The sequence below is a fragment of the Pteropus alecto genome, unplaced genomic scaffold (genome assembly GCF_000325575.1).
Source record: "Pteropus alecto unplaced genomic scaffold, ASM32557v1 scaffold42, whole genome shotgun sequence".
Taxonomy (NCBI): domain Eukaryota; kingdom Metazoa; phylum Chordata; class Mammalia; order Chiroptera; family Pteropodidae; genus Pteropus; species Pteropus alecto.
Genome location: NW_006434825.1, coordinates 1,433,484 through 1,457,578, shown reverse-complemented (window position 1 = coordinate 1,457,578; position 24,095 = coordinate 1,433,484). Strand labels below are relative to the sequence as shown.

The window sequence follows — 24,095 nt, the reverse complement described above, 5'->3', positions numbered from 1 at the left end:
ATTTGGTTCCTTTAATTTCAGCCTATGTCTCAGATAGAAAGACTCTTGAGTAATAAATAATGGAGCATACTTTGGGCATAGTTCATTCACCACACTCCCAGACACATTTCGAATACCATTCAAAGTGAGTCGTGAAAGCTCTGATTAATATACAACACAGAGCTCTCTATATATACTCTCAAGGGTAAAAATACTGCTGAAAAAGCCAGTTCTTTTAAAAGCTGAGCATCTAACACCACCTCGTGAATGATAATAAATGTTAGGCTGAGCCAGAGGTAGACTGCCCGCTGTCTGGGTCTGCAAGTTTTATATACACAGAAATACATGACCATTCTTTGGCCAAGAGAATAGAATCATCTTCCAGTGAGATAAGATTTCCTATGAGACTCCTGGTATTTTTCAATCCCAACTTGGTCAGAAATAGCAACCCCAACTCTCATGGGTGGTTTTCCTTCTCTTTTTCTTTCCCCCGCCATATTTTCCATTCGGACTACACTAGGAATGTGTATCTACTTGCTATTAAAATAATATGGCAGTTATTTTTCCTAAGATTAGAGAAGTTTAGGATTTTCAACAACCTCAGTTCCCTCTCTGACCTCATGGACCTTGTCATCCACGAAGAAAGACAGGCCTTGAGCACAAAACTACAAAACTAATTTTGAATGTGATCACGACGAGTAAGAATTAAACAGTATTAAACAAATACAACAAACGTAACTTTGAATCTGCAACTTCATGCGCAAATCATGCAGGATGCTTCATGCTCTGCAGGACACCACAACAAATATGAATTTATTTTATGGGTGAGGAAAAAGACGAGAAAGCCAATCCTCATGAAAGAAATACAACCATGTTTGCCATAATTATTATTATTAGGACTCCATCCATTCAAATGAGAACCGTCCAGCAGTAGATCTATTTCTTAGTGGTCATGATGAGCCAAAGATAATTATACAAGGCTATTATAGCATTGTTTGTGGAAGAAAAAGTACTAATCCAAGTGCCCATCAAAAGGGGGTTAGTTACATGCATAGAGCACTTCCATGCAGCATTCAAAAGACTGGACTAGGGCTATACATACCAATATAAAACTACATCAAAAAATATTGTTGGGTTTTAAAAATGGAAATGTAAAATGACACGTAGAGTGTGCTTTCCATTTGTATGAAATTTAAGGAGATGCATATACTTGCACATACACAGAATATCTCCAGAATGCCACACAAAACATGATGACAGTGGTTCCCTCGGGAGGAGGGAACTGGGTGCATGAAGGTCAGGAGTAGTAAAGAGACATGTTGTTCATTACATTTATTTCACTATTATTGGAAATTTGCCACAACTGGTTATAGAAAAACTATCACCAACAGCGAATATGGAGAAAAGTAGTGTTAACCAACAATAGAAACGATTTATTTTGTATTCTGCCCACCATCCCAATTGTGTTTGCTTAACAGGATTCTCTAAACATTGAGAAATAAGGTAGGTGGAATTAGATGGGTGTCAAGCAAGGTTCAGATACTATTGGGGGAAGGTGGGGAGGAAAGGGGCCACATGAGCAGCACACAAAGATACATGGGCTGTTGATCACAAAGACTAGAGAGTGTACCTCTGGCGGGAAACGTGATTTGAGGTGGTTTATAGACATTTTCTTGGATAAAACTGAGTCACATAACAAAAAAAATTATTCCCTTTTCAAAGCCTTTTTTATTCCTCAGATATAATAAAAGAGGAAGTCTCAGTTTTGTACAAGCATGTCTTCACGACCTCTGGACACTTTCCTGGAGTTAAAATTGGATAACAGTGTTTTATTTAATTGTATGTCTTCTAACTCATATCCTTCTCGAAGCAAGTGACTCTGGTTTGCCATTCACAATCATGAAACAAAGCCTCCTTCTAAAGTAAATACGTTTAATTTTAACTTTTTAAAAAATGGGCCATTTTAAGTGAAAATATTAAGTAACACAAGAACTACAGGGAGATGTCAAAAACTGTGCATGTGATACATGAATGACTGTAGTTTAGGAAGCAGCAACTTGAAAGAAAAATTAGTCTCCGCCTAGAGTAGAGAAGTTGCACAGTTGTGTGGCTGTGATTACTGTTGATTTTTTATTTCCATCCCGCCAGACACGCATTGAATAGGAATGAGGGAGATCTTTTAGGAAGCCACGGTTTCATTCTCATTGCCCACAGTACTTAACACGAATATCATTAGTTTCCTAGAGCCGATTCTTTGGATGACTAAGAACACGTAGAACTGAACATGCAGGCACAAACTCCGAAGGCCTCATTAAATGTATGATTCTTGCCCCAGCGCGCAACACTGGCCCTTTTGTTAGCATCCCATGAGAGCAGAAACACCTCAGCTAAAGTCACAGTTTCCTGCTCTCTCCCTCTGCAGTCCCACCACTTTTTCATTAGCTAATCCCAATTAGAACATTTTTTTACTAAAACCATAAATCTCTGCCACTCTCAATGGCATAAATTATACAGTAAATAACTGTATTCTGTGTCTGTCTAGAAAAATAACCCCCCTCCCTCTTTTTTCAATCCATGGGACTCAGAGCTGCCAAAGCAATACCCATGGCTTTTGATTTGGGTTTTTCCCCCTCTCTCGTCTATTACTCGTCTGAAAAAGCAACGCTTCCTTTAGGAAGGAAATTGCCACCAATGCCCTTCTCTAAATTAATCATAATCAAATTATGCTTTTTCTTCCTATTTGTGAGCAATTTAAGGTAGTAGGGAAAAGCTTGATCATTGTATTAAAATCTACCTTGGCCATTTACTGGCCGAATGACCTGGGACACTCATCCTGGCTCAAACCCAGGCTGTATCATCCACTGAGGAGACAGAACTCATAGGATTTTGTTTCAGAATAAATAAAGGAATTTGAGAGACGATTTTAGCACAGTGCTTGGCACAGAGTACGTGCTCAATGGTATTAGTTGTTCACGCTGCGTAAACAAAAGTGGTAAATTTTTTGTTGTTCCTTTTGTGGTCAGTAATTGCTTAACCCAACATTTCACATGTTTAACTAATTAAAAAAAAACATACCTTATCCTACAATTGATTTTCAAACTCATTTATTACTAATTTCTCTATGGTTTATTTTAATTAAATTGAGCAGCATATCAAATATTGATTTTAATAAAATCTTGATTAAGATTTGAGCAATTATCAAACACAATTTTCATGCCATTCCTGCATTTCAAATGGAACCAACCTGAAACCAATTTGTTTTTAAAATAAGTGATTTTATACACACACACACACACACACACACACACACACACCCCACAGGCAATTTTCAGAAATAAAGAAAAAATGGCCTTCCAATCTTTGTATTAGCAAAGATAAGCAGCAATGTCTGACTGGGGTTTTAAAAGGCTTAATCCATCTCATTCCCAAGCAATAGTGAAAGCAGAAAAACAAAACAGAATTAATTCCTTTGATAAACATTAATTTAGCATCTACTGTGTACAAGACACTGTCCTACACTGACCAACACAAGTAGAGGGAAGGAAGAGCTAACCCTACAGCTGGTGTTAATGCATGTGGGAAAAATCGGCCACACATGAAAACTTATTAAATAATAGCCAGAGAAGTACATGTATTCCAGCCCTTGTTTAATTTATGTCTACAGGCTCAGTCTTAGGAGAATATAATATAAATATGATGGTATAAATTATCAATAGTATTATATTAGCAATTAACCATAATATAAGCCATTTAATGAGTTAAATATTTGGTTTGATAGTTAACTGCTAAAACCATTTCTAGCCCATGGCTATCACAGCAGCACCACCTAGAGGATTCTAAAAAGTAACACAGGGTCATTTTCCCAAAACTTGCCGTTTTTTCCTATTTAGACGAAAAGAAAGGCAGCTACTGAGTTTTAGCATCTTATGTCATTTAAAGCATTTTAATTCAAGCCACATCATGTAGCATCTTTTTAAATCTTGAATTTTTATGGAGTGGCTAAATTGAATATTTATGGAATGAAATTGAATATTCTCAAAATCACAATGCGATTGGGCAGAGGATCCCAATTTTCCTCCAGGAGGGAAAGGTGGTACCGCTGTTCTGCTGAAGCATCCCAGGCCCTGGGACGTTATGACATGAGCCACGGCGGTCCCCCCTCCCTGCACACACACAGTCCTTATGCTGTCTCAATCCCAGGCACACAAGTACCAAAGCAGACTGGGCATTTGGTAACACTTCGAAGTTATATTCCTGAAGTACTGTCTAACTTCTATTTAGAGGGGTTGAGAAGAAACTAACTTCCTATGGTTAAAATCGTTTACACCAGCAGATCCACTTACTAATTCCCTTCCACTGGCCAAAGTTTAATCAATGTTCTGGGGCTGAGGTTGAAAGAGCAATAACAAAGCATTTCCCATTTTCTATAGTTCTCATTCTCTCTTCCGTTATTTTGGGTAATTTTTCTCAATCAGGAAACTGCTTTAGAGGCATAGTACGAGGATTAAAATTTAGATAATAAAATAACCCAGCTCTTCATAAGAACTAGCACTCTCCTTATGCTGTTTGGTTTCAGAAGTCCAGCAGGCTTTGCTGACTCCCAGCTGACTGCAACCTCACAGAGGAAGAGCAAAAATGCACATTCAACATGGCCAGAAAGGCAAGGAGGAGCACTTATCTTCATTTCCACTGGAGGGCGCTGTCTGCCTCGGTGAGGGGACTGACTGGGATGCTGCCCCGCAAGGCATTAAATAAAGAAATCTGAGTTAATCTGCACTTTGAAGTCAGGGTTCCTACCTGAGCACACTAGAAACGGGGCAAGTGGCTGACAAGTGGGATGTTTCCTCACTTACCTTGTTGTCTTAATCCCGAAAGTGATCAGAAGAAAGGCGCAAGATTCCACAAGAACGGATGCTTCTTGCTAGTCAAGGTTCTTGGCAATTCTGCTTGGCCATCTCTTCACCATCTCCAGAGGCATTCTAGGATCCGCAGACGACCCATCTCAATTCTTGAGTCAGCTGCAAGAGAAGGGGTCAACAAAATATTTAGAAAAGGGGATCCTTCTGGGACGTCTGGTGTGCTGTTATGAAGCAGAGGTCAACTGGGAGGGAGCTGAGACTCTTCCCTCTTTCCAAGTGGGTAACAAATATTATGCAGGGATAGCTGGAAAACTATGATATTCCTGCATAATAGCACAGAAGGAAGACAAGGGAGTCTAACTTTGTTTCTGGCTAGGCTACTTATGGTGTCCATGGAAAGACTATCATACTTTGGAAATAGAAGAGCAAAGGGACATCTAAGGAACGTGAAGAATATACAATAGGCATTCAAATATGGAGTCAGAGCCATCCTGGGATGTTCCATACTGGTAAGAAATGAGATTTATCCCCCTGGATCCTCATTCTGTCGTTTGACTTCTTTGCCTCAGAGACTACAACTGTAAAATGGAACTACCTACTAAATTAAGGGCGTTGTGAAGGCAAATGAGACAGGGCACATTTAAGTGCTTGAAAACTATGCCCAGCTAACAAAAAATAATGAGAGATTATTAAGTGTTAATAAAAGGTCAGCAGACTGCTCCTCATCCAAAAACCATTATCTTTAGTTTTTTAAAGATCTGCTTACATCCTGAGATAGGTTTAATTAGGAAATAAAACTATAGCAAAATTAGTCTAACATGTATTGAATGATAACCAGTAGATCCTAAGACTCAGGTAGAGATCATTAAGGTGCAATAAAAGGGAAACGGCGTATATACTTATCATCATACTTATAATTGTGTAGATGAGAACAGACATACAGAATATAACGAGTAAAGATTTTTCATCCAATTTCTTTATATAAAGTCTTTATTCATATTTTTAAATGGTTTTTAAATTACTAGAAACTGGTAAAACACAGGATAAGAATGTTCCAAAACTGACAAAAGATACACCAAGCCACAATTTCAAGATGCACAATGATTTCTTAGCAGAATAAATACAAAGAAAACCACATAAAATGAAACTGCAATGTACAAGTTATCCAGTTTCTTCACATCCTCACCAGTATTTAGTAGGGTCACTATTTTTTATTTTAACCATTCCAATAGGTGTGCAGTGCTAGCTCATTGTGGTTTTAATTGTATTTCCCTAATGGCTAATGATATTGAACATTTTTGTATGTCCTTGGTTGCCATCTGTGTATCCGCGGTGGCCATCCTCTTCAGTGAAATGTCTTTTGCCCATTTTCTAACTGGATCTTTTGTCTTTTTACTATTTGAGGAATGTCTACCATTTAGATACAAATTTAAATATTATATCTAAATGTCTTTTTATTAGATACATAGCATGCAAATGAAGTTTAATTTATCAATTTTTCCTTTTATGTATTGTGCCTTGGTGATAAGTCTAAGAACTCTTAGCCTAACTGTAAAGTATAAAGATTTTTCTCATGTGTTTTTCTTAGTTTTATAGTTTTACATTTTAAAGTCTGTGATCAATCTTAATCTGTATATAAGGTGTGAGCGTTAAGACAAGGATTTTTTTAATGTTTCTTATTTTTTGTTTTGTTTTGTTTTGTTTATGGATGTTGAATTTCTCCATAATTTCATTTAATGAAAAAGCTATTCTTCCTACACTGAATACTTTTGCACCTTTGTCAAAAACCAGTTAGGTATATTTGTGTGAGACTATTTCAGGGTCCTCTATTCTGTTGCATTGATCTATGTATTTATCCCTCCACCAATAATACCACAGTCTTGATTACTATAGCTATATAATGGGTCTTGAAACTGAGTAGTGATATCTCCAACTTTATTCTTCTTTTTAAGAATGGTTTTAGCTATTATATTTCTTTTGATTTTCAATATACATATTAGAATAATCTTCTCTATATCTATAAATGATCTTGTTGGGATTTTGGCTGGAATTGTGTTACACCTGTATGTTAATTTGGAAAGCAGTGCCATCCCCCATTTATTTTGATCTTCTTATTTTCTTTAATCAGCAGTTTGTAGTTTTTGGCATATAAGTCTTTTGCAAGTTTTGTTAGATTTATACCCAAATTTTTCATTTCTACTTGTTTTGAAGATTCCTTGGCATTTTCTACATATTCAATCATGTCATCTCTAAATACGTTTTATTTCATTTCCATCTCTTTGCCTTTTATGTCCTTTTCGTGCCTTATTGCACTAGCTAAAAGTTCCAGTACTATGTTGAACAGTAGTAGTGAGAGAAGACATCCTTTCTCTGTTCCCAATTTTAGGAGAAATGCATTTAGTCTTTCAATATGAAGTATTTTATCTGTAGTTTTTTAAATAGATGCTCTTTACAAAGTACTGGATATTTCCTTTTAGTCCTAGTTTGCTGAGTGTTTTTATTAAATCACAAGTTTTAAATTTTGCCAAATTATTCTTCTGCATGAACTGATATAATAATGTGATTATTTTTTCTTCTTTAGCCTGTTAATATAATGGATTATATTGACTGATTTTTGAATGATGAACCAGCCTTGCATCCCTGGGATAAACTCCAGGTGGTAATAGTGCACGATTCTTTCTATATTTTGCTAATACTATTATCAAATATTTTGTTAAAGATTTTTGCATATATATTCAGGGAAGATATTGATCCATAGTTTTCATCTTTCCTTTTCTTCTGTTTTTTTTGGGGGGGGAGGGCGGGGGGATACTGTCTTTTTCTGGTTTTGGTGTCAGGGTAATGCTAACTTCATAAAATAAATTGGAAAGTTTTCCCCTATTTTCTTATTCTTCAAACATTTCATAGAATTCTCTAGTGAATATACAGGGAAAATTTCTTTGGGGAATTTTTCCAATTATTAATTTGATATCTTTAATAGTATAGGGCTAGTCAAATTATCTCTTTCAGATTGGGTGAATTTTTGTGGTGGCTAGTTTTAAGGAATTGGTCCATTTCATCGAAGTTGTCAACTGTATATATGTAAAGTTATTCATAGTGTTCTCTATCTTTTTTCATATCTGTAGAGTATGTATGGCATTCCATATTTATTCTTGATACTGCTAATTTGTTTTTCCTATTTTTGTATTTGTCCATATTGCTAGAGGTTTGTCAGTTTTATTTGTTTTCAAAGAACCAGTTCTTTGTTTCATTGATTTTTCTGTACTTTTGTGCAGTTTTAAATTTTGGTTTTTGCTTTTATCTTTATAATTTACACTCTTCTGCTTACTTTGGGATTATTTTGCTCTTCTTTTTCTAAGTCTTTTATGTGCAGGCTCACCTTAATTTAAGATGTGCTATAAATTTCTCTCATCACTGCTTTAAGTTGTACCCCACAATTTTGATATGCTGTATTTTTATTTTCATTCAGTTCAATGTAATTTCTTTTATTTCCCTTAAGATCTCCTCTGTGACTTATGGATTATTTAGAAATGTGTTGTTAATTTTCCAAGCGTTTGGAGATTTTCCTATTATCTTTCCATTACTGATTTCTAGCCTGACTCTACTATAGTTGGAGCACATACTCTGTATGATTTCAAGTCTTAAATTTATTGAGGTTTGCCTTATGGCCCAGAATTTGGTCTATCTTGGTATATACTCTGTGGAGACTTGAAAAGAAAATGGATTCTGCTGACACTGGTTGGAGTGTTCTATGTCAACTAGACCCTGTTGTTTGATGATGTGAGTTTTCTGTCCCTGACGATTTTATCTGATTCTTCTATCAATTGTTGAGAAAGGAGCATTGAGTCTTCACCTATCATTGAGAATGTTTACTTCTCCTTTTAATTCTATCACTTTTTGCTTTACCTAGTATGCAGCTTTGTTGTTTGGTGCACCCATTTTCAGATTTGCTATGCCTTCTTGGTGGAGTGACCATTTTATCATTATTGTTCTCTCTGTAGCAAGCAATTTTCTTTGGTCTGAAGTCTATTTATCTGATATTAATATAACCACTCTTTCTTTGGATAGTTTACATGATATATCTTTTCTATCCTTTTATTTTCTACATGTATATATTATTTATTTTGAAGTCAACTACTTGTAGATATCATATAGTTAGTTTACATTTTTTAATCCAGTATGATGATCTTTGTCTTTTTATTGGTGTATTTGGTCTGTTTATATTTAGTGTAACTTCATATGCTATAGTGGGGGCAGCAATCCAGGCTCCCCACATGGACCTCACTAAAACTGCTGCATGGAGTGGGGAAGGAAACTATTAACACTGAGTGGGATGAAAGTACTGACTCCCTATTCAGCATTCTCTGACAACATACTGGTGTGGGGTGGGGGAGTTATAGCAAGCTGAGAGTAGAAGTCTATACTCTCCACTTGGCCTTTGCTAGTCTTTTTCTGTGGCATTTGGCTGGAGAAGAGTGGTTACTTCCTAAGTTTCTATCTTGCTGGTGGTCCCTTTCTGGGTCTTTTAGCTAGAGAATAAGCTTTTGTTGGGGATCTTTAGAATGTCTGTGTCTGTTGACAGTTCTGGGTTATCAGCTTCTTCAGCTCCAAGACTGGAATACATGAGGCAAAAAGGAAACCCAGGTAACTTACAATCATGTCATTCTTTGGGTCCCAGAGTCCCTAGACAATCTGATTCTCTCAATCCTTCACAGTCTGGTTGTATTTGTATAACTTCCAGATCTTTGGTTATATTCAGTGAGAAGAACAGGGGAAAGTGCATCTACTTCATCTTTCCAGAAACAGAAATCACTGATCATTTTTTAAATTAATTCTGACAATCTCTGCCTTTTAATTGGTGTGCTTAGACTATTTATATTTAATGTAATCACTGATATATAAGAATTTAATTCTACAATATTATTGGTTTTCAGATTTTTCCATTTTTTTCCATTCCACTGTTTGCCTCTTTTCCTTTTATATTATTTGAATAATTTTTAGTATTCCATTTCGATTTGTCTATTGTGATGTTTTACTATATCTGTATACTTTTTTATTGGTTGCTCTAGGGATTACACACCTCATTTTTCACAGTCTACTTAAAATAATATTTGAATACTTCAAGTGGAATGTAAGATGCTTACCCTATTTACCCTCCTCCCTTTATGTTGTAGTTATTTTATATATTACATTTGCATACTTTGAAAAACCTGAACAAAATTACATTTTTTGTTTTCAATCATTGAACGTATTTTGAAGACTAAAGAGAACAGGCATCAGCAAATTTTTCACTAAAGGGCCGAATAATAAATATTTGAGGCTTTTCAGACCATACAGTGTGAGAGTAATAATTGGGAATTGCACGTGGAAGCTTCTGGAATATGGGCAGTGTTCTATCTCTTGGCCTGGTTGAGGGTTACATAAAAGTTCACGTTGTGGTAACTTACTGACTGTACATTTTGTTTTATGCACTTAACTTCTGTTAGAAATTCACTGACCTAACTTTTGTTTTGTACACCTCATTTTTGTGTGTACTATACTTACCAGTGAAAGTAATTTTAAAACTAAATAGATCAAAGCACTTGAAAAAAGTAAATCAGAGACCTTGGAACTAGATTATCAGAAAGAAAAGAAAGTACAGTAAGGGCCTGGGATTTATTGCTCCCATCAGTCCTCCCTTCTCTGAACAAAATGAACAGATAAGGAAATATTTACGGTTTGCCCTCAGATCTCAGATACTGAGAATACCTACTGAGTGTGATGCACTGATATGGGAACTGCTTGTTGGAGCTAGAAGTTTAAAAATGGGAATTGTAAAAAAAATAAGATTAGAGGTAGATGAATTACATTCGATGAATATTCTAAGTGAATAACAAGACAAAGGGAATAAGAAAGGGAAAGGTGTTCTTTAGTGAGAAAGTCAACAATACAAATTCTGGATATTTTTCCTAGGGAGGGCATGAAGGAAAAGGAGGTCAAAGAGAAGGTAGTTAGACGGGAGAGAGGAAAGAAATGGGGGAAAGAAGTAGTGAAGAAAAAGCTAGAGAAATAGAAAGATGAGGAAGATGAAAGGGGGGAAAGGAATAGAGGGAAGAAAGAAGGATGGACTAAAGAAAAGAAGACATAGGAAAGAAATGCAGTTAAATGATCCATATTGGGCACCTAGTACAAGCCAAACATTTTATCCATATGACATCATTTAAACATCACATAGACCCTCTAAGGTAGATATTATCTTTCCTATTTTATAAATAAGGAAGCAAACACCTTGAGAATTAATTTTACTAAAGGAAACACCTAGAAACATCAACCCTAGCTGCATATAATGCCAAATTCTGTGCTCTAGGAAACCATATAATTCCAAGAGGCAGGATTCCCTTATAGGAAATAAATGCGTATGTTACACTTAAGTTCTGGAAAGAATACCCTAGAGGGTACCTTTGTCCTAATAAGTAGCAAATGGTTGATCTTATGAGACCCTCAATCCATAATTAGGTAATTCTATGGCATCAGGTCAGTTCTGTGGAATACTTACTGATATCATTGACATCCTTTAATTCTGTCTTACTATGAAAGAACATTTTCAAAGAATCTAGTACTTTCTGGAGTGAAACCAGTAGAGTTCTAGATGTTCTGTTTAAGTTGACAAACAATGCCTTATCTTATGAGAAAATGGGCACAAAATATATTCCATAGCCCAGTTTATAGTATTTGCCAACGAGGCAAGTTGACAAACAATGCCTTATCTTATGAGAAAATGGGCACAAAATATATTCCATAGCCCAGTTTATAGTATTTGCCAACGAGGAAGGAATGCCAGAGATATGTGCGCTGGTACAGAAAAATCCCAAGAGAAAACTCAAGATTATCAAGTTACCTGAAGTTCTTCAGGCTAAGCAGAGAGCGGTAGCAAATTATCGAAGAGAAAAAGAGACCTCAAAAGAAAATCATCTAATTTTGACAAAATTGTGGGAAGAATTGTTGGGGTCATTTCAGAGTACTTGCAAAAAGTATTATTTATTAATTCTTTCACTTAAATGCAAAGTTATTTAGCACTTACTGTGGGTCAAAAGAAGGGGCCAGGAGATGAGAAAAGAAGGGAAAGGGATAATTTACATGTATTGAGGACAGAGTAGGGAACACGTTGGACACTGCCAGGATACTTTATATAGCACAGCTCTGGATATTCATTATAGTCCAAAAAAGGCATAAAAATTAAACCAAGCTACCTCCAAGGAATAATTAGAAGTGAAAATCAATACTGAGAAAATGGCTCATGTTCTCCCCATTGATTTCCTGTGCTTAGTGAGTCAAACTTGACTGCTGGTTGGAAGTCAGTTTGGCTACTTCTTATTACTTTTTCAGCAGATGGGTACTCCTGTCAGTGCCTTTCATGCTGTAGTCTTTCTTTGCTCTAATCAAAGCTGTCAGCTATTGAACGAGTTTGACACCCTGACTCCAGAAATGAGGGGATTCACACTCCATGCATATGCAGTCAGTTCCTTCATTAAAGCTGATTGACATAACAGATATGGTGCACTGCCTCAGATTTTTTATAAGCAAAACAAATGGCTACACAATCAAGTAGGAATCTCCTTGATCAGAAACACCCAGAGAGCCTAATCATTTTACTGTTAAGCCAGTATTACTGTAAATATCTATACTTTTAGTACTTAAAATGGTAGATACAGGCAACCAGTCAAGAGCCAGATCTGTATATGTGCACACACACACACACCAGACTCCCCCCCCACCACCATCTTAGCTGTCTACTCCAAATCATCTTGGTTGGACTTCCATGCCCAATCCAAATCATCTTGGTTGGATTTCCAGGTATTGAGTGACACGGGGGACTAGTTAGCTATTGTGACCTGGATTTTTAAGAAGCACAAGTTTCTTGGAGAAGAAAGAGAATGACAGTGACCAGAATCTCCTCCCTTAGGCGGGGCGGGGGGATTTTTGAAGCAGAGCTAGAGCTTCTCAGAGTGTTTCTGTACAAAATGTCATAAAATGAAAGACTCCATGTTGAAATGGATCATCTAATCATCTAGTCCAAAATCACCACCAAGTTCAAAACTGTTTTCGGAGCATCCCTGACAAGGGCCCATTCAGATTCTAGTTGACATTCCTAACAATAAGCATGCCTAACAAGTGAGGCTGCTTTCAGGAAAAGGAGTGCAAACTGAATCAGTACTATAGAAAGTCATCATAGCATAGTCCCTATGGGGATACATTCCCAACCTACAGCTCGTATCTAGTAATCAGTGTTCACCGTCTTCAAATCCCAGGACTTTGTATCTCCAGCCATGAAATGTCCTGCCGCCTTTCACACAATAGTTGGTCTCTGCCTCCCAGGCTGCAAAGATATTATCGATGCCCTTCAAAAGGTCAAGTGACTTCTGACCACCCTAATTGATCTTTAACTTCTGTTCCCTCCTTCAGTTCCTTAAATACCCAATGGAATGCTCTCTTCTAGGGCAATTTGTAGAACCACCGCACTACCACCTGCAAATTTTTCAGCAACTCAGAACTGCTGATAAATAATGATCACAAAAGAAAGACACTAACGGAGTAAATAAAAATACTGGTAAGTAGCAACTCTTCAGCTGAGTGAAGAACAATACGGGGTACTACAACTAGGTAAGAACATAAAATGTAATATGGAGCTTACCCTACTGTTGCGGGGGTAGGGAAGTAGCGAACATATATATGCTTGTACTATTCGACGCTGAGATATATTTCTTCTTTAATAAAAATCTCCCCTTGCCGGGCGCGGGAACACACTTAAGAGCGCTGCGCATGGCAGAGTTGAAGGGAAGTACTCCGAGTGTCACGAGGCAGCTGAGTCTATTACTGTCTAAAGTGGCCCAAAGTCGGAGTCAGAGGAACCCATCCCCTGTGTATCTGCTCCACTGCAGGTATCACACCTGGAGAGCACTGCTTCCTTTGTCGCATTCTGTCTGCCTCCCCAGCCAGAATGTACCCTAGACCCAGAGGAGAGCCTGGCACGTGGTAGGTGGTCGTGAACGAGGAAGTGGCTGTTACATTAATGCGTACCTCAAGGAATGAATGAATGAATGGACGAACGAATGACCTGGAGCTCGGCCTATGCCCCTCTCCGCTCCTCGGCCCCACCGCCCCGCAGCCTGGGTGAAACCCAGGTGAGGTCTCGGGGACACTGCCTAAACCTCCGCCTACGGCGGCCGGGAGGCGCCAGGCCAGTGCAGGGCGGAAAAGCCGTCCCGGCGGCGGTCCGACCCTCGCGCACGCAGGCGCGGGCACCGACGCTTCCGGGAGGTCACTTCCTCCCCCGTCTCCTAGCAACGGCTAGACGCGTTGTTGACATCCCGGGTAGAGGTGCCGCCGGACTGAGCCCAGAGTCTCGCAGCCCGCGCGATGGTAAATTTGGGGTGTTCGTCCTCCAACCGCTGCTCCAAGGGCGTCTATCGGCGAGGCCTTCGCTGCCCGCTCCCGAGATCGATCCAGGCCTCGCCAGCGCCGGAGCCGCGGCAAAGGCTGGGGGTTCCAGAAGTTTCTTGGAGGGGCGAGAGGGAGATCCTGAAGGGATGAGAGGGAGACGGGAAGATGTCTAGATGGTGAAGCTATCTTGGGGGCGGGGGGAATTGGAGGGGTGATTTCTGGGGGTGATACTTGGGGAGGGAAGATATCGAGAAAGAGAGATTGAAGGGATGAAAGATCCTGCGGGGGATGAGAGAGATCTCGGCAGAGAGGAAAGTTTGAAAAGGGGAGGGGAGCGATGGAGAGAAAAATCACCCTGGAGGGAAGAAAAAGATGGGACCAGGAGCGCAAGGGAATGGGGAGAGCGGAGGAGGAGATATTAGGAGAGAAGAAAGGAAAACAAAGAGAAAGAAGGAAAGAAGAAAGGCAAGAGAGGATAGATGAGAGAGAGAGAGAGAAGAGAAAGAGAGAGAAAGAGGGAAGGAGGATAGATGAGAGAGAGAGAGAGACAGAGACAGAGAGAGAGAAGAGAGAGAAAAGAAGAAAGAGTGATAGCAGACAGACAGACGGAAGAAAAGGAAAAGTGGAGACCGGGGAAAGTTTGAAAAAGAGCAAAGCGATAGCAGAGTTTTAAGAGGAATGAAAAGGGTATGGGGATCAATAGATCATAGCAGGAGGACTCAGAAATCGCGAAAGGAAAACACAATGGGAAAAGAGAGGGAGAGGCTGGGAAGAGCAGAGAGGGGTGTTTGGGAGAGAAAAGAGAAAAATATAAGCTAGGGCAGTGGTTGTAAGGAGCTGTGGACATTGTCTCAAAGATGGCAAAAATGTAATAAATTATTGATCCCTTGTACAGCTATTATGCTTTAGTGCAGTGTTTCCCAAAGTGACATGCAAACATTAGTTGCTACATAAGGTGGCTCAGAAATACCAACACAGAGTGAATCACATCTGAGAAAGTTATTCCTTTTTTTTTTTTTTCTGCCTTTATATCTAGGAGAAAGTTTCTAGCACTATTAGGTTATTAATACCGTTATCACTTCATGATTTCAATTTTTCATTAAAGAACAGTTCTCAGCTCAGAGACTTCATTAGGGTAGAATTTAATAATATGTCCTCCCCTCCTTTTTTAGGGTTATTTCTGATTATGACATAAGATACCAGGTTTCCGTTTGTGGTAGTGATGTAGGATTTCCTTTTAATTGTATTTAAACTTTTAGCAGTGAGATAATTTTTGAAAGGAGCTAGATAAATAACAAAGATGGTATTCATAATGGCAAAAATCATGAATCTGGTATATAAATGCCTGAAATTCAGAAAACAACTGCCTTAGTGGTAAGAAAGGAGGAAATGTTTTCCCATGCACATTAGATGCAAATAAAAACTGCCTTTTGACTAAAGTAACATAATGTTCACCTGTACGATGCTGGGAAGAAAAAAAATTATACCAAACTCTCATCAAGAGACTACAGAATATTGTTTAAATTCAGAATATACAGTGATACTCAGGAACAATATGCAGGTTTGAAGATTATTCTTGATTTTAGCATTTGTAGAAGGAAAGAACACTGATACAGTATAGTTTATGCATAAGATTCATTCTGAAAGCTGAGTTTAAACCCCAGTGGGTTCCAAAATAAACGTTCATGGCTGAAAAGCTTGCACTGAGACCCAGGCTACAGCTATCAAGAGAAGCCTGGAATCCTGGAATACGTTTTGACAAAATATCCTAAACTTAATCATCTGAACTCCCACTTAGGTAACATTTGGGACTGGAAATAAGATTTCTCATTAAAGGATACTTTTAGAGGATGGCAATGATACAGCTCTATAAATATTTAAAGTACTGTAATGTAGAAAGGAATTTTTCATATGAATATGGAAAGATCAATGAATACAGAAAGATTTCTGACCAATGTAAAGAATACTTCCCCACGAAATATAAATTAAAATGGAGTGCACTCTTGTGGGGCAGTAAACTTTCTGTCTCTAGAAGAGTTCAGTCCAAGAGATTTCTCAGGGTTGTGTGTTGGGGTTTTATATAGGTTTGTATATGAGAGTTGACAGTTTCAAAGCTGTCTTTTAAACGTCTGAGATTAGAACATTCAATACTGTAGGTTAAAGAGGTAGGGGTGTAGGAGTCTTTCTAAACATAATTCTCTTTAGGAATGGGGTCGCCACAAAGATCCTTTTGGTTAATGGCCATCCTGATCTCTTCCAGGCAGAGGTGGAGGAAACCCTAAAGAGGATACAGAGCCATAAAGGGGTTATTGGAACGATGGTTGTAAATGCAGAAGGTAAATTCGTCACGGGTGCCTTCTGGACATTCAGAAGCCAACCAAGAACCTGTTTGTTGTGCCAAGCCTTAAGAAAAGCATCTTAGATTTTGAAATAAAAAGCATATTTTGTATATTTTAGCTATAACATTTACTTATCAAACATCTGTTGAGTATCTATTACTTGCCAAGCATTCTGCTAAGAGCTAGGGATATAAATATGAATAAGACATGTCTAAAAATGTCTCTATATTCCTAAGAAACACTACACATTGTCTAATTTTTAAAGCTTTGGTAACTCTCTTCTAACATTTCAGGAGTACCAATAAAACTTATATATTGAAGGTAGGGGGACTATCATTGTTGGCAGTTTGGTTTTGTTGTGACATTGTGAAGTCTTCATTTTAAATGAAACTGTTCCTTTATCATATGTAATAAAATCTTTGAGAACTGTAACGCAATTTATAGTATAGTCTTTGTGGTTATAGTTTAAGAAGAACCAATACATTTCCACCTCTGAAATCTGTAGAATTATACTAAAAATTTGCCCTCGCTCCACAGTCTCTATTAATCAACAAAGCACTTCTCTGGCACCTTGCTTCATGCTCGGCTATGGTGGCAACCTCTTAAAGACTCTTGCTGGTTGCCCTGCTAATTCAGGCATTTGTAAGGGCAAGAGGTGCCACAAATCCCAGAGTATTCGTCGAAATAAGAGTAGTGACTTCACATAATTTGTGGTACAACCATGTGATTGGCACATTGCCAACTCAGTGCTTGGCAACAGTCTCATGGCTAATCATTTTGGAGCAAATCTATCAATAAATATTTATTGCACGACTACCAACTTAAAGTCTTTAAACTCTAAACTTCAATCTCTCATCATTAAAAATGGAAAATAACTGACTTTACTGATCATCGTGATAAGTGAAATAATCATTGTCAAGTGCCTGGCACAATACCCAACACTTAATAGAATTATAAATAAATAATTCTCAGAACGTGGGAATTTTTAATTGATTTGTATTAATTAGATAAAACATTTGATGTACAAAATAATAAAATTAAATTAAAAATAACTCAATGCCAAATGAATATGATAATTTTACCCAGCTAGAGTGATCAGGAGGGCATGGATTTAAGATCAGCCTTATGGGTAAGTCAGCTATGCCTAATATTTTCAGGAAGCAGTCCAAACCTAGTGCATTGTTCTGTTTGAACTGACTTTAGTTCCAGATAATTGCATAAACTCTGCCACACCCCCTAATATGAACAGTTATCTGTGTGACTTCACAGAGATCCTCTAACCATTTCCTTCGGCTGCCATAACAAAGTACCACACTCTTAGTGGCTTAAAAATTAGATAGTTATTCTATCTCAGTTCCAGAGGCTAGAAGTTGAAACCAAGGTGTCAGCAGGGCCAAGCTGTCTTTGAAGGCTCTGCAGGATGATCCTTCCTAGCCAGTCTCCAAGCTTCTGATGGTTTCCAGCAATCCTTGGCATTCCTCGACTTGTAGACACATCCCTCCAATCTCTGATTCCATCATCATGTGGAATTCTCCTCTCTGTCTCTGTCTTCTAAGGACACTAGTCATTAGATTAGGGTCCACTTTAATCCAGTGTGACCTAATTTTCTTACCTGATTACAGCTGCAAAGACCCTATTTCCAAATAAGGCCACATTCTGAGGTTTAAGGTAGCTCTGAATTGGGAGGGGGCACTATTCAACCCAGTACAGGGCCATTCACCTGTGGCATCCAGGACAACTAATTTAATATGTTACTTTGGAAGTTCTTAGTCTAAAGTACATCATCTTGGCAATGCACACCAAATGTCTGAAAAATATCCATACTCTTTGATCTGTAATTCCATTCCTAGGAATTTACCCTAAGAAATGATAAAGAAAAGATTTAGGTCCAAAGGATACACACTGAGGCATCATATAGAATAACGATAAATAAACAGACAAATAAGTAAATCTAAGAATAAGAGAAATTTTAAATTAATCGTGTAATAGTTACTTGATGAACTGTTTCTCTATTTAAAATAGAGTCATGGAAAACTACTCACAATATTGGATGAAAAAATCAGGGAATAAAGCGGTAACTAGCACTTTCTAATCATAAATACAGCCAGACACACATATACACTTAAAATAAATATGGAAGAAAAGGCAGGGATATTTTATGGTGATTATCACTGAGTGGTGGAATTAAAAGTGATTTTTACTTTATTTTCCTGAGGTTTCTCAACACTTTTCTAATCCAAAGGCAACAAAATATTATTTTTAATACCCATTAACTTCTTCTAATTAACCTCTACTAGGATAAGGTTGTATTGGGATTCAGGGTACTTTTCTGAAATCCAAATTAACCTTTTTCCCAAAAATATAAATGAGGGGCTTATTTTTATGGTCAGATTATTAATAACCAGAGTGTATGACAAGGATGTTTGTTAACAGCGTGTGGTATAAGTTGTGTGACCAGAATGTAATAAAATACTCCATTTCAACAGCCTACTCAATTTTAGATGAAAGTGCCATTTATTATAGTGCACCTTTGTAGCTTTCAGAAGTCCCATGAAATTTGATGCTGAAAATATTTACCTAAGATGGTATTTATATGTTCTTGTTCTCTGCTAGTGTTTTTAGTCCACTAATTCTAGACAAATCATTTTAACATATTTTCAGGTTTTATTTGTGGTTAAGTAGGCCTGCTACCATGTTTACACAATGAGATTTCATCATATGTCATGTTAAATAGAGTATTTTGATTTCACCATTATTGAAACATAGACCTCCTATTTCTGACAATAAAGAAGACTAATCAGTTTAGCCCAGCACTGAGTGGTATGGATTTTTATTAGACTAGATTCTTTGTTAACATTGGTTTCTCGTTTATAAAACCATCCATTGTTTACACTATTACAGCACTGATCATTGAATTAGATACTGGTAAATATATATGTGCTTCCCAGGCAGTCACATCTGTCCTATATTTATATATACATATAGGCCTGCTTTCCATAGGCTCTTAATTTTAAATATTCTTGACATTTCTAACAATCTATCATTTGAATTTCATTAGATTTTTATCAGCCATCCAGCTAACTCTTTTTATTTTTGAAATACAGCCTACCAACTACAGTACGAATGTACAGTGAGACAGTACAAGCTTACTGGGATTGTAGAGTCATATTTTAAAGTAGTCCCATAAATCCAGCAATATCAAATTCATACTTTTTGTTCTAAAAGTTCCATTTTATGAATTTATTCTACGCCTATATGCAAATGTGAAATGGCGTACGCAAAGACATATTCTGTAGCCTTGTTTGTAAAAGTCAACAACTGGGGACAGCCTAAATGCTTGTCGGGAGGCTACATTAGTTATGTATATTACAAAGCATCCATTCGACACCATAGTACATAGCCATTAACATGAATGACCTGGCCCTAGGTGTACTGAATGGAACCATTTCCCAAGTATATTAAGTGAAAAAAATTTAGGCGTAGAATAGAGAATGATACAATTAAAATAAAGAATACAAACACCAACATACTTAAATAGACTTAGGACATCTCTGGAAGGATACCAAAGAAACCAGGAGCAGTGGTTAACCCTCAGAAGGGGAAGTAGGTGAATTTTATACCATGTGCTAAAATTACTTCTTAATAAATTATTTCTTAATTGCCTTGCATGGTACCAAGCAAGAGCTCCATAAATATTTGTTGATTGATTTTGTTCAAGTGTCTGTAGGGGATACAAGAAACTCCAAGAGCTTCCACAGCGTGCATTTACTCTTCAGAAAAGCTACCTGTTTTATTTATTGATGTGGACCATGAATAGACTAACTAAATAAGCCTGAGCATCTGATTCATAATCTTGTCATCTACATGTTAAATAATTTATTCTGATTGTATTTCTTGTTTTGACCTTGAGCAATGCAGACTTTATAGGTAGTCACTATTTAGGATGCAAAATGAAACTATTCGTCAAAAAGTACTCTTACGAGGTTGAGTGCCTGTTACATTTCATTTTCCTGCTTGTTAAAGACACATGCTTTGTGATGTTTCATCAGGTGTGAAAGACAAAACTGACTTCTGGGGAAAAAGTGGCCTACAAATAATAATACAGAAATTAACAAGTTTTATATAAAGCTTTATTTATTGAATTGGTTTTCCTGGAAATACTGTCCTTGTATTGTTTTAGCAAGACTGTTATGAAGATGACAATTTGTTTTAAAGAGAAAGAAATTAGTCTGTTTCAAAGTCAGAATTGAGGCTCTCAAAGAGCGTCATGAAAAACTGGTAAAATACTAAGTTTGTAATGCTGTTCCACTCTTAAAGAGCCATGTTGGCCTCTTTTATTGATTGGCCTTAATTCAGGTACCTGAAGAATTTGACAGCATTCCAAAATTCACCTTCATCTGTTCTCCTAAGTTAAAGATACATATGCAAACCAAATCCCTGGAATTCCCTGGCTATGTGATAGTTCTCAAAATAATATGAAGGCCACCTGATTAGAGACAGTATGTGTAAAATACCTAGTAGAGCACCTGTAACTTAATAAGCACTGAACCACTTAAGTGGCCTGAATTGAGCTAGATTGATTTGAGCTGAATTATACTTGCATATTTGTCTGGCTAGATTTTTCCAGTTGAATTAATAGGTACTGTTTTAAACCCATGTAATGGAACAATAGAGCACACGAGTAGCCAGATGTAATAATGCTTAAAATAAGAATGAGTGCAAACCAGGAAGGGCTCAGCATGTCCAGAGTCTTCGTTGCTGTATTTTCTACTATAAATTTTAAGGTTTGCAAAATACCGGATGTTGTGAAGGAATTTAGAAAATCCTTTTGATATACCCTCTAACATGTACAGTGATATCCCTTTCTATTTCTGTCCTCAGGAGAGAAAACTAGCACTGTGTCACAGACCAAGCATTTCAAAGCAGACTTGCTGTAGGTTAGGACACTTGGGGGAATGCATTTCATGTAGTAATATGTTAACTTAGTACTGAAATAATGAATTAACAACTTCTAAAAGATTTGTTCATCGCACCCTTAGCTACAAAAACAAAAACACAATACCTAACAATCCAACAATAGGGGATTGATTATATTATGATATATCCATAAAACATCTATAAGCCATTCGAAATAATGCTGATGACATTGTCACCAACATGGACAACTTGTATTCTGTCACTTAAATGAAGGCAAGAGTAAAATTTGCAATTATAGTTTGAGCCAACTGTATTTTAAAATCCATGTAAAGACAAAACAATTAGAAGGAAATAAACTAAAATCGTTACCAGTGGATAACGTCAGCCATCACTTTTTCTTCCTCTTCACTATTATCAGTATTTTCTAATATTTCTACAATGTGCATATTATTTTTATAATCAGAAAAAATTTTAACCCAAAATTAAATCTCGTAATAGGCATTCCGATCCGAACAACCTTGGACAACTCAACAACCGTTCAATATGCAGGTCTTCTTCATCAACTGACAGTGAAAGCCAAGAGCACAGTCCGCGATATTGATCCTCAGAACGACCTAACTTTTCTTAGGATCAGATCAAAGAAACATGAAATCATGGTAGCTCCAGGTAATTTGGCATTTTGTTTCATATTCAAAGCATCTTTCTGCTTTACAGCATAAAAGCTCTGTTTCAAAGAACAAAGAGTATAGATTTTAATATGCAATATGGCACATAATGTTCTTCAATTACATAATGAAGACAGATTTCTGAATGTGAAAATTCCGGCTTGAAATTTTTGTGACATTAGTGATGAATTTGATCTTTGAGGAAATCGCATTTATTAGTAGTAATAAAAAATTTAGGAGATGTAGGTCTCAAGTTAAGTGGACTTAGCACACAAACTTTCTGAAGAGTGTAAGAAATGTCGCCTGTCCTGGGGATAAAGTAGAGGATGGATCACAGGGCTGGAGAGTTTCAAACTCCCCCTGTGGGGTGCTCGCATTCATCTGGCCTACAAAAAGACAGCAAACACCGAAAAATACTTACTTCCTTGAAGGAATTACATTCACGGTGTTGGTATATGTCAGTGTAAAACAGGACTCATGCTCCTAAATCTTGTCTAAAACAAACTTCTCTATAGTAGTACATCTGTAAAATTAGAATTACCCATAAACTAAAGCTTTCGCTACACCTGTGCTGTCATGCTGGCTGCACATTAGAAGCACTTGGAGAGTTTGACAGGCACAATGATTGATACCTGGACTCCACCCCAGACCAATGAAATCATAATCTCTCGAGCTGGGCCCCAGGTAATGGTATTTTTTGAAAGCTCAACAGGTGATTCTGATGGGCAACCAAGGTGGGAAACCATTGGTCCATATAAGGTCCAAGTGGTGTTTCGAAGAGAAAAGCAGCTTAGTTGCAATAATCACTTATCAATTTAATTTTTAGAGTGGTTTAATTTTGTCCATATCTTTCCACAGATAAGGAATATCTTCTGATTGTCATTCAGAATCCATGTGAATAGCCCTGCTATGGCCAAGTACATCCTGTGACGCTGGGTTGAAAACACTTCATTCTTTAATGATTAATAAGATTCTATTCTAATCTAACTTATCTTTCGGTCATTCTTTTCTGGTTGTACATTTGAACTATATGTCTCATTTAGTCCCTTTTGAATGTGAAGTTGTGGTTTAGCTATATAATAAATTCTGGTATGCATGTCTCTTATACTACACAAAAAGGCGTCTAGTGAGAAGACAGCCTATGGCTCTGTGAGTCTAGAAGTAACATCACCAAGAATGAGTTTAGAAGTGTAATTTTGCCCAACTTCTTAACATATCAGGGAGATTCACAGGGGCACTGCAGAGCTACCCGGCAGTCCTACCCTCCAGGCATGTTAGATGTTCTCCCAGGTTGAAGAGGGGCAGCAAGAGGTCAGAAGGGTGGTTCTCAGCCCTGTCCGAAGCACAGCTGAGCACCACCTCCCAACCCTTGCAAAGCTCCTCAGAACCGTGCTTCCCTCACACCGGCCTGAGGGGACCAATGGTGGGGCTTGGGCAAGAAGGCATACTTCAGAAGCTGACTAGGTAACTCTAGGGTTTCATTTTTACCAGATATTTTAAGCATTCAGAAAACAATGCAAAATGATACAAGAAACATAACAGATTTCCAAGACCCATATAGAACAGCTGTTAATATTTTGCCATGTTTGCCTTCTATCCTTTTTTAAACTGAGCTCTTTATTTTGAGGTAACTGAGGATTCACACGAAGTTGTAAGGAATAAACAGATCCCCAGTTTCGCACTATGGCAACACCTCTCAGACCGCAGTGCAGTATCACAAGCAGGAAATTGACTCCGACTCAGTCTAGACACAGAACGTTTCCATCACTAGGGTCCCCATGGTGCCCTTAAGTAGCACCCCCTGGCGCTGACCCCCGGCAGCCACTAACCTGTTCTCCACTTCTGTAAATTTGTCATATCAAGAAGATTATGTAATAATCTAGTATATAGCCTATTGGAATTGACTTTTTTCTCTC

The 24,095-nt window shown here is 37.5% G+C and overlaps 1 protein-coding gene and 1 long non-coding RNA gene across 2 annotated transcripts in view; one reads left to right on the top strand and one right to left on the bottom strand.

Annotated features, from left to right (window-relative positions):
• Nucleotides 1-14,062, bottom strand: part of LOC112478165 — a 113,131-nt gene extending 99,069 nt beyond the window's left edge. The window contains exons 1-2 of the long non-coding RNA XR_003045735.1: nt 13,896-14,062; nt 4,833-4,997 (exon numbers count right to left, since the gene is read on the bottom strand). This is a non-coding gene — a long non-coding RNA (uncharacterized LOC112478165). The remainder of the gene's footprint in view (nt 1-4,832; nt 4,998-13,895) is intronic.
• A 46-nt stretch (nt 14,063-14,108) lies between these two features.
• DYNLRB2 (dynein light chain roadblock-type 2) lies at nt 14,109-23,291 on the top strand. The gene is made up of 4 exons (XM_006909707.3): nt 14,109-14,237; nt 16,519-16,594; nt 22,013-22,180; nt 23,038-23,291. Exons 1-4 carry the CDS (start codon nt 14,235-14,237, stop codon nt 23,079-23,081), a joined length of 291 nt encoding a protein of 96 aa, XP_006909769.1. The 5' UTR covers nt 14,109-14,234; the 3' UTR covers nt 23,082-23,291.
• Nucleotides 23,292-24,095: the final 804 nt, after the last annotated feature.

Excerpts from the sequence above, each read along its gene's own strand:
- DYNLRB2 (XM_006909707.3), top strand. Across the intron at positions 16,595-22,012 it reads GATGGTTGTAAATGCAGAAG|GCATTCCGATCCGAACAACC; the intron begins GTAAATTCGTCA and ends ATCTCGTAATAG. Across the intron at positions 22,181-23,037 it reads TGAAATCATGGTAGCTCCAG|ATAAGGAATATCTTCTGATT; the intron begins GTAATTTGGCAT and ends ATCTTTCCACAG.